We start from the raw sequence: 14,025 nt of genomic DNA, 5'->3' as shown, positions 1-14,025 counted from the left end.
GAATATATATATATATACTTATTTTTAGTGTCTGTTAAATTCGAACTCATGAAAAAAGCAAATGCGGAACTACTATGGTTGATGGCAATAACATCCATCAGGTTTATCATTGATAATTATTATTAGTAATAGTTTGTTCAAATAAATAATTTAGCGTGGACCGAAACGTTAATTTTCTAAGGATTGGCACTACACTAATTCCTTTATCTCATCGACTGGTGGTGACCCAGACGGTTTTAAGTCGAGCGAGATGTCGCTTGATGGCTACAATGGTGCGCGCGTCCGTGTTCATTTTGAACGCTGAAACAGAATAGCACACAGTCAATTAAATACACAAATGTTAATAAAGACAGTAATGTGCAGACAATGAATGATAATGATACACGATGAGCTTACGGTGTTACCATTAACGGAGAGTCAGTCAAGACAATATATATTAATACTAGGATTGTTTCTTTGTGTTCCATCCTCACAAGCAGTTCTCAATCACCAACCTAACAGTGTATCGTCAATCCACGTACCCGTCAGATTATTTAGATACAGTCCATAAAAAATCAAACAATATTTATTGAACTACTAAGTCATGGTACTCTAATAATTTAGGAATATGACGTAATTTATAAATAAATAATATATATCGCATTATGTATGTATGTATATAATTCACAAAATATTGCAAACGGCGAGTCATAAATAAAAGCCGAAGTCGGTCAGTTGCTCTCAAACTAGATCCGGTGCCGATAAATGCGGTTATATAAATCATATTTAGGTTTGAGACACACTGTGACCGAGTGTTACACTTCCCTTAGCAATGCATATAATTTGGTTATCTATATATATTATAAATGGGAAAATTTTAATAGATGGATCTATGGATGTTTGTTACTCTTTCACGCAAAAACTACCGAACGGATTTTGATGAAACTTTACAGTAGCTTATATAACAGTATAACAAAGGCTATAAACATGTGAGACCGTGGACAGCTAGTATAAAACCCCTGTTTCCCTTGGTCATGACATTACGCGTAAACGGATAGACCGACTTCGCTAATTTATTTTTTTGTTGGGTTCTTGCCATTTGACAGGAAAAGCTTCTTTTTATTTTTTATTGATTTTTAATGAAATTTTGCGTGCATATCAGATACGTCTGAAAATCGTCCAACTTCTATTTTCCATACCCCTCAATGATAAGGGTGAACCACCCTTAATTTTTTGTTTTAATTTTATCGCATTTTTTTATTTTATTTTATTATGATTTAGTATTGAAAAATACATGCCAAATTTTCACCCTTCTATTATCAACCTCTATTTTTTATTACTAAGCTATCATAACTGTTACATTATTTATTTTTTTTTTTTTTTTCTCTTTATTTTGGCAACAAACAGTCGTTATAAAAACATATAAATATACAAATAAAAGTATTTTTCTAGACATGGTCGACTTTTTACTTAATTTTATTTTTAGTGAGCCTAGTGGACTCACAAAAACATACCCTTGGTCACGTGACGTCTTAGTGATACACATACAGAGTAATTAATACCCACTTTACCATTTAGTACAACTACAATAAATCTATACTTATATTGTAGAGACAAAGAGTGCAAATTTTACTACAAATAAACTCTGAAACTACTGTCTTGAGAAATACTTGCACTGTTTTATTATTATACTAGCTACCCGCCCCGACTTTTCACGGGTGTACAAGATTTTCTACATATAGACCAGAGATGTGATAAAGGATATGAAATTTCGGATACGGATAGGTAATTTAGTTGATATAGGAATTGATTATTATAGCGGATACGGATACGGATGCGGATATGAAAAATATAATATTTTCGGATTATCCTTTACTTTCGGATAATTTCGGTTACGGATATGAATTTTTATGGAATTTCAAAAGTAAAATACAAAAATTTATTAAAATGGTTACATAACGCGTCTCAATTAGGCTCCGCCCCTATCCGATATTATCACGAAACATTTATTTCGGATTCGGTTATATTGTAACGAATATTTTTTTATATCGGATATCCGATGGTTTCGTTATTTTATACTAGCTCCCTAACATCCCTGATATATATAGATCTACCTCTTAAATCGGATTGTAATGCAGTTTTCAGCAATAGATAGAGTATCTATAAATAAAATCTGCATTACAATCCGTTGCGTAGTTTAAAAGATCTAAGCGAACAGACAGCGGAAGCGACTTCATTTTATACTATGTAAAGAAATGAACGATGCTTCCGCCTGGGTTTCATGCTGATGAGGCACCAATGGATGAGCATCCGGGCAAAGCCAGGGTTTAAACTAATATCTAGTCATCCACTACTTATTAGTTTAATAGTAGAATTTATTCTGGCAGTTTGTTTTTTTTAACTATTGTAATGCTATTGCCAGTAGCTACCCTTTACAGTTTCAGCAGACGAATATCTAAATAAATAACGGTAATAACATCTCTTGCAATTTACATTAACACTCAAATGACAGTGCGGGTGCCGCAGTTCAAAACTAAAATGTAAACGTTAATTTTAACTATGGCAACAATCGTAATTCAGTGACCACGCTGTTGGGACAAATCGTGTGTTATTAATGCATCTCGGACGTCCTTAACTAAATCATTTAATTTAGCCACCCCAACTTTGGTGTTTTGATGTATGAGTGTTATCAGGAATGGGTTATTTGTAAGTGTCCGGTTTTAACAAAAGAGGTGCATAGGTCTTCTATGTTTGTTTTAACCGACTTCCAAATGTGAGGTTATTTTCTTGACTAAACATTTTTAATTGAAAAATGAAACTATAAAAATATGTTTTCAATATGTTGTCATAAACTTTGTTTTCAACATATTATATATTTTATTTATTTATGCTTTGCATTCTATCATTTATAGTAGGTGGTTAAGTTTACAACAGACGCACACTACGTTAACTTACGAAAAGACGACGAGTTTGGCGTTTTATAGTTCTAAAATAGAATAAGAAATTATATCAAAATATACGTAATTATTTTAATATTAAAATAATAAAATTATACGATATTTAAATAAGTATATCTGTATTGTGTATTCTAAAACAGTATAATTGTATGTTATAATAAACCATGTCTTGAGAATGTATTCATTCATTCATAATTTAAGATCTATTTTGTCGGTGGTTATTTTGCCACTTTCCGCGATCTTCCATCATGCCTTTAATTCTTGATACGACTTTTTCACGACTCCCAAAATTTTGAGAATGTATATTTTTTTAAAATAATTTTTTCCGTCTTTTAATGAAAGTGGTAAATGATCATGTATTTTATAAATGACACCGGGGGATTATTTGAATGTAGGATCAACAAAGAGGGCGACAGTAGCAGCCTGTCTCTGTGCCTTATACAGTATTATTTTGTTTTAATTACGATGCTTTTTCACCGGCGAGTCATCAAAATTATAAATACAAAATATAAAAATTAAACATACAAATTAATAAAATAAAGACAGAACATTTTTTGTTTTAATTACGATGCTTTTTCACCGGCGAGTCAGTCAAAATTATAAATTGACAGAACGTTTTTTTTGGTGTCCGCCAAACTTGAACTATCGACCTTTTGGTTATAAGTCAGTATAATCTATATACAGATACATGACACTCGCATAGCAAAGGTACGGAACAGTCATAAATCAGAAACTATTCGGGCCCCCAAAACCAATGGACAATATACGGCATTCGTTGTGAATTAATTTAGTGCAGATAACGCCCTCTACCGACGAGATGTGAAATTCAATTTTGGCGTCGGGTCTAACTGACCGCATGCGGAACTGAGTGGGTTAAAACGAGGGATATTATTAAATTGTTATTATAGATATAAATTTCATTTATTCATTTGATAACTGTGTGTATTATTGTTTATATCAAAGAATTGATTATTAAATTAAGTTAAGGTCCTCATTCTTAGCCAACTTACTAAAGATTTTCAACTATCCTACGGGACCTCGTTAAATTTCCGAAATTAAATTTTTAATATTAGTACAAATATTAAAACAGTAAAATTTTAATGTTCCTAAATGCCCTTCTGCTTGATCTCCCATCTAATTAAAACGGGGACTTTACGATAGCCTTAGCCATTCGAACTCCTAGCGGTGCCCTCAGACCAAACTCGTATCCGTCAAGCGGGAGTTGACTTTCAGCCGCTCCGTAAGTCCTTCCGCGTGTTTGGAGTGCCATCTACACTCGTTCTCTATCATTTGGTGAAGCTATAGAGACCAGCTGCGGCCAATAGTATTTGAATAATTCGAAAATTGTTTCCAAATGTATTGTTTCTGTTAAGATAGATAAAAGATAAGATATTTATTTGAAGGCTTCTTGCTTCTTGTTAGGAACATATAACAGCTTCTTAGCCTCTCCTAAGTAAAGTATAAGTACAGGAGCCAACAGAATATCAGCGCTGCAGTTATATCTAAAGTTGTATTCATAGTTAGTTGCCTATTCACCTCTGCGGCACATAAAGTCACCTCCATTTCTTTTATTTGTTCATGTGTTTTTTGTAATTCCTGTATGCTGTGTTTGTAACACAAGAATGGTAGAATAGAAAATCCTTTATTCAAATAAGCTTAATTGAAACATTTTTGAATAGTCTTAACAATTTTTTTAAACTACCGCTCATTTGGAAAGCTTTCTCATTATAAGAAATTTGTGTGTTGCTCTTTTTTAATAATCGTTGTTGTTGATGAATAATAATTTATCTATCTATCCTAAAGTGCACAGACTCCCAGAAGATATAAAATGTAGACTATGTTGGAACACACAGAATATAAAATCTAACTTACACACTTATGACATGTACTCGTACAGTGTTTTGAATAACTATTTTTATTGGTTTCACAAACATGTTTACGACCCCTATGATTTAGCGGTTTATATACCGCTTTATTTCCCTAGGATTTTTAGAAAATCGCAATTTATTTATTATTTTTTATATTTAGGTCATAATTATATAAACATTTTGTACTATAGTGTATCATTAAAAAATACATATAACCCTAAATTTTCAGCCTTCCATCACCAACCCCTATTTTTAATAGCGTTTTTAATTTATTTGGCAAAACAACGCAGGCTCAGTAAGTATATGTACGTATATAATAAATAACTTATAACAAACAAAGAGACTGAAGAACTCTACATACTTTCAAAAGAATATAAACCGTAAAATAGGTCACAATATAATGCGAAATACTTTAACGCCGGATCGTAAAAACACGTCAACATCCCAAAGTGGATGCTGGGTCTTTAGAGCAGCGCCATCTATCCTCGATAATGGCAAGTTTTGACGCGAACTGCGAGTAGAGTAACAAACAGCCATGTTTTTCTCCATTTTGCAGTTTTAGAAGTGAATTCGCATGCAGTCAACTGATAGATTTGCTTTTTAAATTATAAATCTTAGTAAATAACTAGTTTTTTCCTGTTTTTGATTGTTTTTCTATGTTTTATATCGGATTAGCAGTGGCCGTGACTTCACCCGCGTGACAATTATAGCCTATGTGTTATTCTAATGTATAAGCTTAATTTTTTAAGTAACTGTAAAGTTTCATTAATGTCTATTAAGTAGCTTTTGCGTGAAAGAGTAACAAACTTCGAATTTAATTAATTTTCTTAGTATACTCATATTTTTTTAAGATTTATTTGCTGTTACTAAGACGGGTCCTGTGGTCTAGCGGTTTAACACATCGCTTTCTGATGGTCGCGGGTTCTCTTCGTTGCACATTTGTATTAATGTATTTTTATGTATTGCTTTTGAATACAATTCCTTGAACGGTGCAAACATTTATACATGGGTATGATTATTTTTATCGGCCTGGGTGTTTTCTCTTTACATTATGAATGTATTTAAAAAAAAAACTTAAGTATTTGTATCAGTTGTCTAGTACCCATAACTCAAGTTCCGCTTAGCTTATATAGGATAATTTCAAAAAGAGAAAATTACAGAATCGTAATTGCAACAATGAGATCTATATCTTGTGATTTTTAAGAGAAATGACGTCATCAGCAGGGGACATACAGGGTGTAACTCCGGAACTGTGACAAAGAGGGTCCATTTGACACTGTCCCCTCCAGCGGTCACGCCTACCGTCACTAGAACACCGAGATTTATCGTTATGATAATTTTAATGCTATTCGTGAAGTAACAAAGTTATTTTGTATCAATTTTTACAACGATATTGGTAAACAAGTATACGGCCTGTCTGGTGGTAACGATTACAGAAGCCTATGAAGCCTGAAACACCAGAGCTATCACAGACGTTGTGCCGATCCTTAAGAAACCTTAATATACTCTACTTGAAAAACCCCATGCTGTGATCTCTCTTGAAAACCTCGGCAGGTAGTTCATTCCAAAATTTAAGTGTATGCGGGAGGAGATTCCTCTCAACTGCACTTGCCGAGACAATTTAGATTCTAGCGAGCTAATATTTGATAACGTGATAATTAAAGCTACTTTGTACTAAAACTATAATAGGTATGGATGGATGCATAAAATCTAATATGCAAAAATTAATAGGTTACCAAAAATAAAAAAAAACTGCAGGCAACAGGAGTTACCTTCGCTGTTGCTGCTATAACTATAACCTCAATGAGGTACACTTATACAGCGCTGATTTTTAGGCAGCTCCCATTACTTATTAAAAATTATTAAACGTTTTTAAAAATTGTTTAAACATATTTTGTAAAATAATTTTTATGTACGTAATGGAAAAAAATGTGATGAATTTTGTTTTATATTTTGATTACAGAACCTTACTAATAATTATAAAAGCGAAAGTTTGTTAATATGGATGGATAGATGGTTGTTTGTTACTCTTTCAGGCAAAAACTACTGAACGGATTTTAATAAAACCTTATATTACAGTAATATATGTAGCGTATATAACAGAATAATACATAGGCTACAATAAAAAAAATATTATGCAAATTAGGCGAAATATAATGATAAATGTCACGTAAGTGTGATTCAGACGAAGTAGCGCGGGTCAGCTAGTATTTATTAAGACTTTCTCAATAATAATCAATAACATGATTCCCGTGTTTATCATTATAAAATAGTCTATTATTTTTTCACGCTTAAATCTTATATATAAAATTCTCGTGTCTCAGTAATCGTTTCCATACTCCTCCGAGAATCGGTCAAGCCGTTTGCTTGACCGATTCTCATGAAATTTTGTTAGCACATTGAGTAGGTTTGAGAATCGGCCAACATCTATTTATCATCCCCCTAAATGTTATAAATTTTTTTTATTTTAAGGCAAAATAACGCTTGCTGTGACAGCTAGTCAATCTATAAAAATGTAATAAATGGCAAAGTGAGTATGTCTCTTTGTTTGAATTTATATTACCTTTTTACGAATAAATGGCTGAACAGATAATAATTAAATGAGACGAGAATATAGATTGTATAATGACGACGGATATACGTAGGCTTCTTCTGTTATTACAAGTCTTACAATACAAAAAATTACATATTTTAAGAAAAAAAAAACTTATCTAATATTTTATCTACATCTAAAACTATCAACTTCTATTCAAAATACGAAATAATAAATTACTACGTATAATAGAACGATGCAATTGAAATTATAAACTACATAATACAAACATATAAAGGAATGTTCAATAGTAATTAGTAATGATAATGAAATAGTTACAGGTTGATCATTAGTAATCAACATTGATCAATAGTGATCAGTAGTGATTAGGAGTGATCAATAATAATTAAAAGTGATCAGAAGTAATTATTAGTGATCAGAAGTTATTATTAGTGATCAGGAGTTAATACTAACGATGAACAATGATAAAATGATGATCAAACTACGTCTACCACGTCTACCACAACGTCTCACCTCGTAGCCTTGCTTGATGGCCATGGCACCCCGTGGTCGTGACCACGCGGCGTATTCCAGGCCATCTTTTTGTTGGCAGTGCTGTTGGACAAACATTTGTGTTAATTTGTGACCAATTTCACATATTGAACACAGATTCAAAAGAGTGATTAAAGTATGGTGTATATATTTATAACCGATATTTCGTGTGTTTTTAACAGATTTTTCATAGGAGCGTGATTTTCTTAATAGATATTATTCGAATAGTGCATTCGCCTGCGCTTACGGTAGATGCTCGCAGGACACCAATGGAAGATGATATTAAATGTTCAACAGAAGTCAGGTCAGTTTGCCCATTGTGGCGAATTCACCAGGAATTAACCACAATGCTTTCCAGGGGGGACCGCGTGGAGGTCGACAAGATGGTGCATTGCTAAAAATAGGGCCGCTAGTCCCTATTACAAATCCTCTCCCCAAAGGAGCATGTTCTCACAAATTTTTTTATATATACCTATTATTATTAATATTTTCGCTAAACCTTAATTCTTACTGGGTTTTTTTTCGGTCTACTCTAATGCTGTTGGCCGCAGCTGGCCTTACAGCTTCACCGGACGAAATGTATTAATATCATAATAATATATACTGATCCTAAGGAAAAAAGAACCTATATTCTTCTTCATCTTAAATACTAATAATAAAATGAAATTTCATGATTAGTTAAAGCGTCAAAGAGTAAATCATGACAAATAAACTTTATCATCTACAATATTAGAGGCAATAACGATTACCCGAGTAAAGCCGGGGCGACGTCTCTAGTAATCTTTAAAATGGCTGCACTATAGCAATAATTCTCTATTATTGAAGACTCTAATGCTTTTCTACGTTACGTACCAACATAGTATATATACGTATGTCTTGAAACGATTTTTATATCCATGACCCAGCCAACATATAAAATGTTAGTCCTAAACCCGGCGGGCGTCTCGCTCTAGTGCTGTATGTGTGAGGGGGATAGTTACAATCACGTGTGACGCAGAAGACGTATATGTATGTGGAACGTGTGAAGGTTTCAGGAGGTGTTGAGTTGACGAATATTCTCTAAATGTGATATTTTGCTTAAAAATAAAATTTGGCTGTTTATTTTAGAACTAACTTTATTACTGGCCACTCAGACTTTTAATATTCTATGTTTAATTCCAAATTCAAAACAAAAGAAAGATTTATGAGTCAGGTTTTTTCGATGCTGTACGCTGTACGATGCTAAGTACGAGTATATATGCACTAATATGTGCTTAGTTGGTTAGTGCTACTACTGCACATAAGCATGTGGTCAAAATGTAATCCATAAGCTTGAAAAAAAAATAACCGAGATAAAACTCTAGTTAGTAAATTCTAACAGAAAGCAATAGTACAGATAGATTCATAATTATCATAAAAAAATTAGCCTACGTGTTATTCTGATGTATAAGCTAGGTATATTACTGTAAAGTTTCACCAAAATCCGATCAGTAGTTTTTGCGTAAAAGAGTAACAAATATCCATACTTAAAAACTTTCGCGTGTATAAAATTATTAAGATATATTATTCTCATTTTTGCCTTAAAATTGACCCCATTTTTCAAAAAACATTGCCAGTCACTTTAAAAATCCAAATTCCCTTGGTTACAATATGATTTGAAGAAAACATAACTGAATAAAACTATCTTTTTTTTGTATTCTAATATAATGGGGAACGATATAAATGATATAAATAATTAACGACATAAATAATTTGTGTTATTAATTCGAAAACTTGTGCTAGGTCATGTACTGCATGTACATGACCTAGCACAAATTATGAATAATAAATAATTTTATAATATAAATCAATTTATACCACTTATACAAGTCAATTTATATATAAATTTTTGTAAAGTAAAATATTAATATTGCAAAATTTTTCTCGACTCCACCGCGCCTCTGTCCGCAAGAAAAACCCGCGACACGAGTATTTTTCTTGGCCTTTCCGTGTGTGCGACGTGTACGTGTTCTGTATAACCATACCAATGCATGTGTGTGCGTGCCTCGGATAGTAAAATATTATGCTGTCGGTTCTTGAAATAACATTGTATAGATAATCAATAACATTGCTGTATTATGTTAAGTTTTAAAGTCCTAAAAGTCTTGCCTTCAAACCGTTCTAGAGCTTTTTACCAACATAGTAAACTTTAAAAAGTCATTCACGATGGTGTCTTAGTCTTATGTGTTTCAGCCGCCAAGCAGCTTGCTTTGTAAGCTGTGTCGGTTGGGTGAGACACGGCAGTGAATTACAGGAAAATGGTCATGTCATTTTTTTTTCTCTGGAATGGCATTGCCATTCATCTCTCTCGACGTTATGATATGCACTAGCCTTGGTCACGAATCAGCTACAGTTTAACTATATCAATAAGATTACTAATATTGCTAATATTATAAACGCGAAAGTTTGTGAATGGAAAGATAGATGTATGGATGTTTGTTACTCTTTCACGCAAAAACTAATTAACGGATTTTGATGTAACTTTACACTGTTATATGTTATTATTTATTAAATAGGCTATAATTTAAAAGGATATTATGTATATTGGGCGAAATATATTGATAAATGTCAAATAAGTGTGTCAAGAAAGCTGCTTGACGAAAATAAAATGAAATAGGCGAGACAAAGTTACTCAGACTTTATATAAAGGCTTCGATGAAATTGTCCCATACTTATTCTATACTACTACATTGTTTTAATAATAAAAATAATATAACAATAATAAGAATAGCGAAGAATATCGATATAAAATGTATAAATCAGATAATAATAATTCACACAGCGCCATCTAGATCGAAGTTAAGCTAGATAAAGTTTATGTTTTGGATACTAGATAACTGATACAAATCATCATCATCATCACCGTCTCAGCCCGGAAGACGTCCACTGCTGGAAAATGGCCTCCCCCAAAGATCTCCATAATCGCCATGCTTGGCATGCGTGTTGGCGATCGCAGTGTGATGGTAGTTACTCAGAACGGTGCTGCCCGTCCACTGGTCGATGTATCCCTTAGTCGCCTTTTACAACACCTAAGGGAAGAGAGGGGGTGATGCTATTCTTACGGCGACACACGCACTCAACTGATACAAAGACATTAAATAGCTATAATTATTTTTTCATAAATACATATATATTACAACATAGAACACACCCAGACCGACAAACAATCCTATTCATGAATTTAAATGTTTGTGCCGTGCGAGGAATCGAACCCGCGACCATCAAAAGTAAGGCAGTATCCTAAACTTCTAGACCACTGAGGCCGTGATATAGTAATAAAAGATTAGACTTTTTAACTAAGTTGTCACAAGAATTACGCGAAGCGTCTAACAACGGCGCCGCGTCTCCCCCACCTATCTATCAATACGACACAACCACATCGCCGGGAACACATCCGTCACCGTCACATGCAGGGTGACGCCTCCGGTGCCTTAGATGTATCATTACGCTGGCCCTCCGACTTATGAGCTTATAAAAAAACCGGCAAAGTGCGAGTCGAATTTGCAGACAGAGGCTTCCTATTAGAAAAAGAGATTTTTTTTATTTTGAATTTATTTATTATCTGTGCCCGCGGTTTCACTCGCGTTAAATTTCAATAAAAAAATATAGCCTATATATTATTCTAATGCATAAGCTATATTACTGTAAAGTTTCATCAAAATCCGTTAAGTAGTTTTTGCGTGAAAGTGTAACAAACTGAGTAAGGAACTCACAAACTTTCGCGTTTATAATGTTAAGAAGAATGAGATTTGAAACAGAAATATGTGGACTAAATTACTGAAAAAATTATGACCTTTAGAGAAATATAAAACTGTGTTACGATGTGTATCGACTGTGTATCGACGCCCTCCATCGAGTATATATAATTCCAAAATATACATACTTATAACCTTCTATACTTACATTAGACTGTAACCTTACTCCATTATATAATAATTTACGCAATAGATAAAATATTAAATTATATTAAAATGATAATGGTTTATATATTGAAACCTTTTTCCTCCATTATATAATTAATTTATCTTACGGGGTGGAATTTATAAAATATTAAATTATATCATAAATGCATGATCTCAATGGTTTATATATTGACAAGCAAAAGTTTCATACAAACTTTCATCTCGCGTTGTTTTATCCCCTTAGGGATGGAATTTATCAAAATCCTTTCTTAGCGGATGCCTACGTCAACATCTAACTGAATGTCAAATTGCCCGATCCGTCCAGTGGTTTGGGCTGTGCGTTGATAGATCACTACGCCAGTCACCTTTGAGTTATGTATATATATTTAGACTAGAAAAATTACATAGATACAAAAGTGATATCTTTACATATGAAATTCCTTCCGCTCTCTGTTCGTTTATATCTTTGAAATTACGCAACGGATTTTAATGCGGTTTTCAGCAATAGATAGAGCGATTCAAGAGGAAGGTTTATATGTATAATACATATACACCTATGCGTAGCCCGGACATATATTATAATATTCTATAAAAATCTACTAAAGATTAATTCTTTGATGCTCAATTATACTTTCAAGAGTTCCCATGACTTATTTAGTAATTTTCTAAGTCAAAAGTGAAATCTCAATTTCTATATTTCTTATCGTTTCATACATAAAATTATAGATAACCTTCAATCCATTCCCGTCCAATTGAATCGAGGATCGAAGTTGCAACAGCCTGAGTCGAGGTTCGTACTCCTAACGGTGCCCTCAGACTAAAGTCGCATCTATTTTTAGAATAACTCCAAAACTACCTGATCATAGATTTTTATATGGAACCACACGAGAAACATTAGTTATCAAATAAAAAGTATCTATCGTCAGGATAACTCCAAAATTACTGTCATGTACCTATTGATATGGAAAGACATAAGAAACATTCATTATCAATTAAAAAAGAATCATCAAAATCAGTTCACCCAGAAAAGCTTTGAGATTAGATACAAAAAAAAATAGAGTCCTATTGAGAAACTTTCTGGAGTCGACAAAGTCAATTACAATTTTTTTTATTATATTAACTAAAATATATAGACATACAAAGATAATATCAGGGTTTGCTAGAGCGCATTAAGCGGTGACAAATGAACGCACACCGCAAATTGTGTTTGGATGCCTCCAGACATTGAAACGTTTAATCATTGTTACTTACTTCTAACATTACAGCTTCAGGCTTTGCCATTTTATACCGACTTAAAAAATATGTAGTTCACAATTAGATTTTTTTATTTTTAACTGATTTTGATGATTCTTTTTGAAACAGGGAAATTGATAATGCATAATATATATGTCTTTACGAATGTACGTCAATTAATTTTTCCATGTACCGCCTAAAATAACACACATTTGGAGGCGACATAACATAATTAGTTTTCGATGTTCCATGACCGCAGAGTTAATCAGAAATAAAAAAAAACAGACTAAGCTGTGGCTAATTTTAAGTAAACCGATTTTGATTATTATTTTTAGAAGTGGTAAATTGACAATGGACTCCTACATGGATGGATGGATACATGGATAATACATGGATGTAGGTAAATAAATTTCTCAATTACATGTAGAATTTTGAGACATATTCTTCGTTAAATTATGCAATGTATTGTCTGTAATAACATACGTATAATACGTATTAGGTGGCGGAATATATTGGTTTGTTACCAGTGATTCCATCACCGGAGAGTTTGTGATAAATATAAAAAATCTAACGAAGCTGGAGCGGGTAGAATAGCCAAATATATAGTGGTACATTATTTTATATATAATATATATTTTTAGTATATATAAATCGCGGCATCTTATATTTTTATGTGTTCCTGCCGGCACCATTAAACATCACGCTTCGACTTTAATAAGTTGACTTGTCACTATAAATAACGGAGTGCATTGTATTTTCAATAAAGCTGCAGACAGACAGGCGCCAGAGACGCACGTAAGCACAGTTGAGTTTACAGTATGAACTACTCTTTATTTTGATGTATAGTTTTTAGAAACAGCGGATGCTATTTCCAACATCTCGAGATTATTTTATTAAACGAGTAGCTGTACCGGCAAACGTTGTTTTGCCATATAAATTAAAATCGCTATAAAAAATAGGGCTTGATGTCATCACCAAGTCCT

The 14,025-nt window shown here is 32.9% G+C and overlaps 1 protein-coding gene across 1 annotated transcript in view; it reads right to left on the bottom strand.

The window, feature by feature from the left end:
- Nucleotides 1-208: 208 nt before the first annotated feature.
- The window catches only part of LOC131843878 (uncharacterized), a 39,286-nt gene continuing 25,469 nt past the window's right edge, over nt 209-14,025 (bottom strand). The window contains exons 4-5 of the mRNA XM_059192645.1: nt 7,850-7,952; nt 209-300 (exon numbers count right to left, since the gene is read on the bottom strand). Coding sequence (XP_059048628.1) covers nt 209-300; nt 7,850-7,952 — 195 coding nt within the window. The remainder of the gene's footprint in view (nt 301-7,849; nt 7,953-14,025) is intronic.

This window comes from Achroia grisella, unplaced genomic scaffold, assembly GCF_030625045.1.
Source record: "Achroia grisella isolate CSIRO2021 unplaced genomic scaffold, CSIRO_AGI_Agris_v1 utg3539, whole genome shotgun sequence".
NCBI classification, from domain to species: Eukaryota; Metazoa; Arthropoda; class Insecta; order Lepidoptera; family Pyralidae; genus Achroia; species Achroia grisella.
This window is presented reverse-complemented; position numbering and strand designations above follow the sequence as displayed.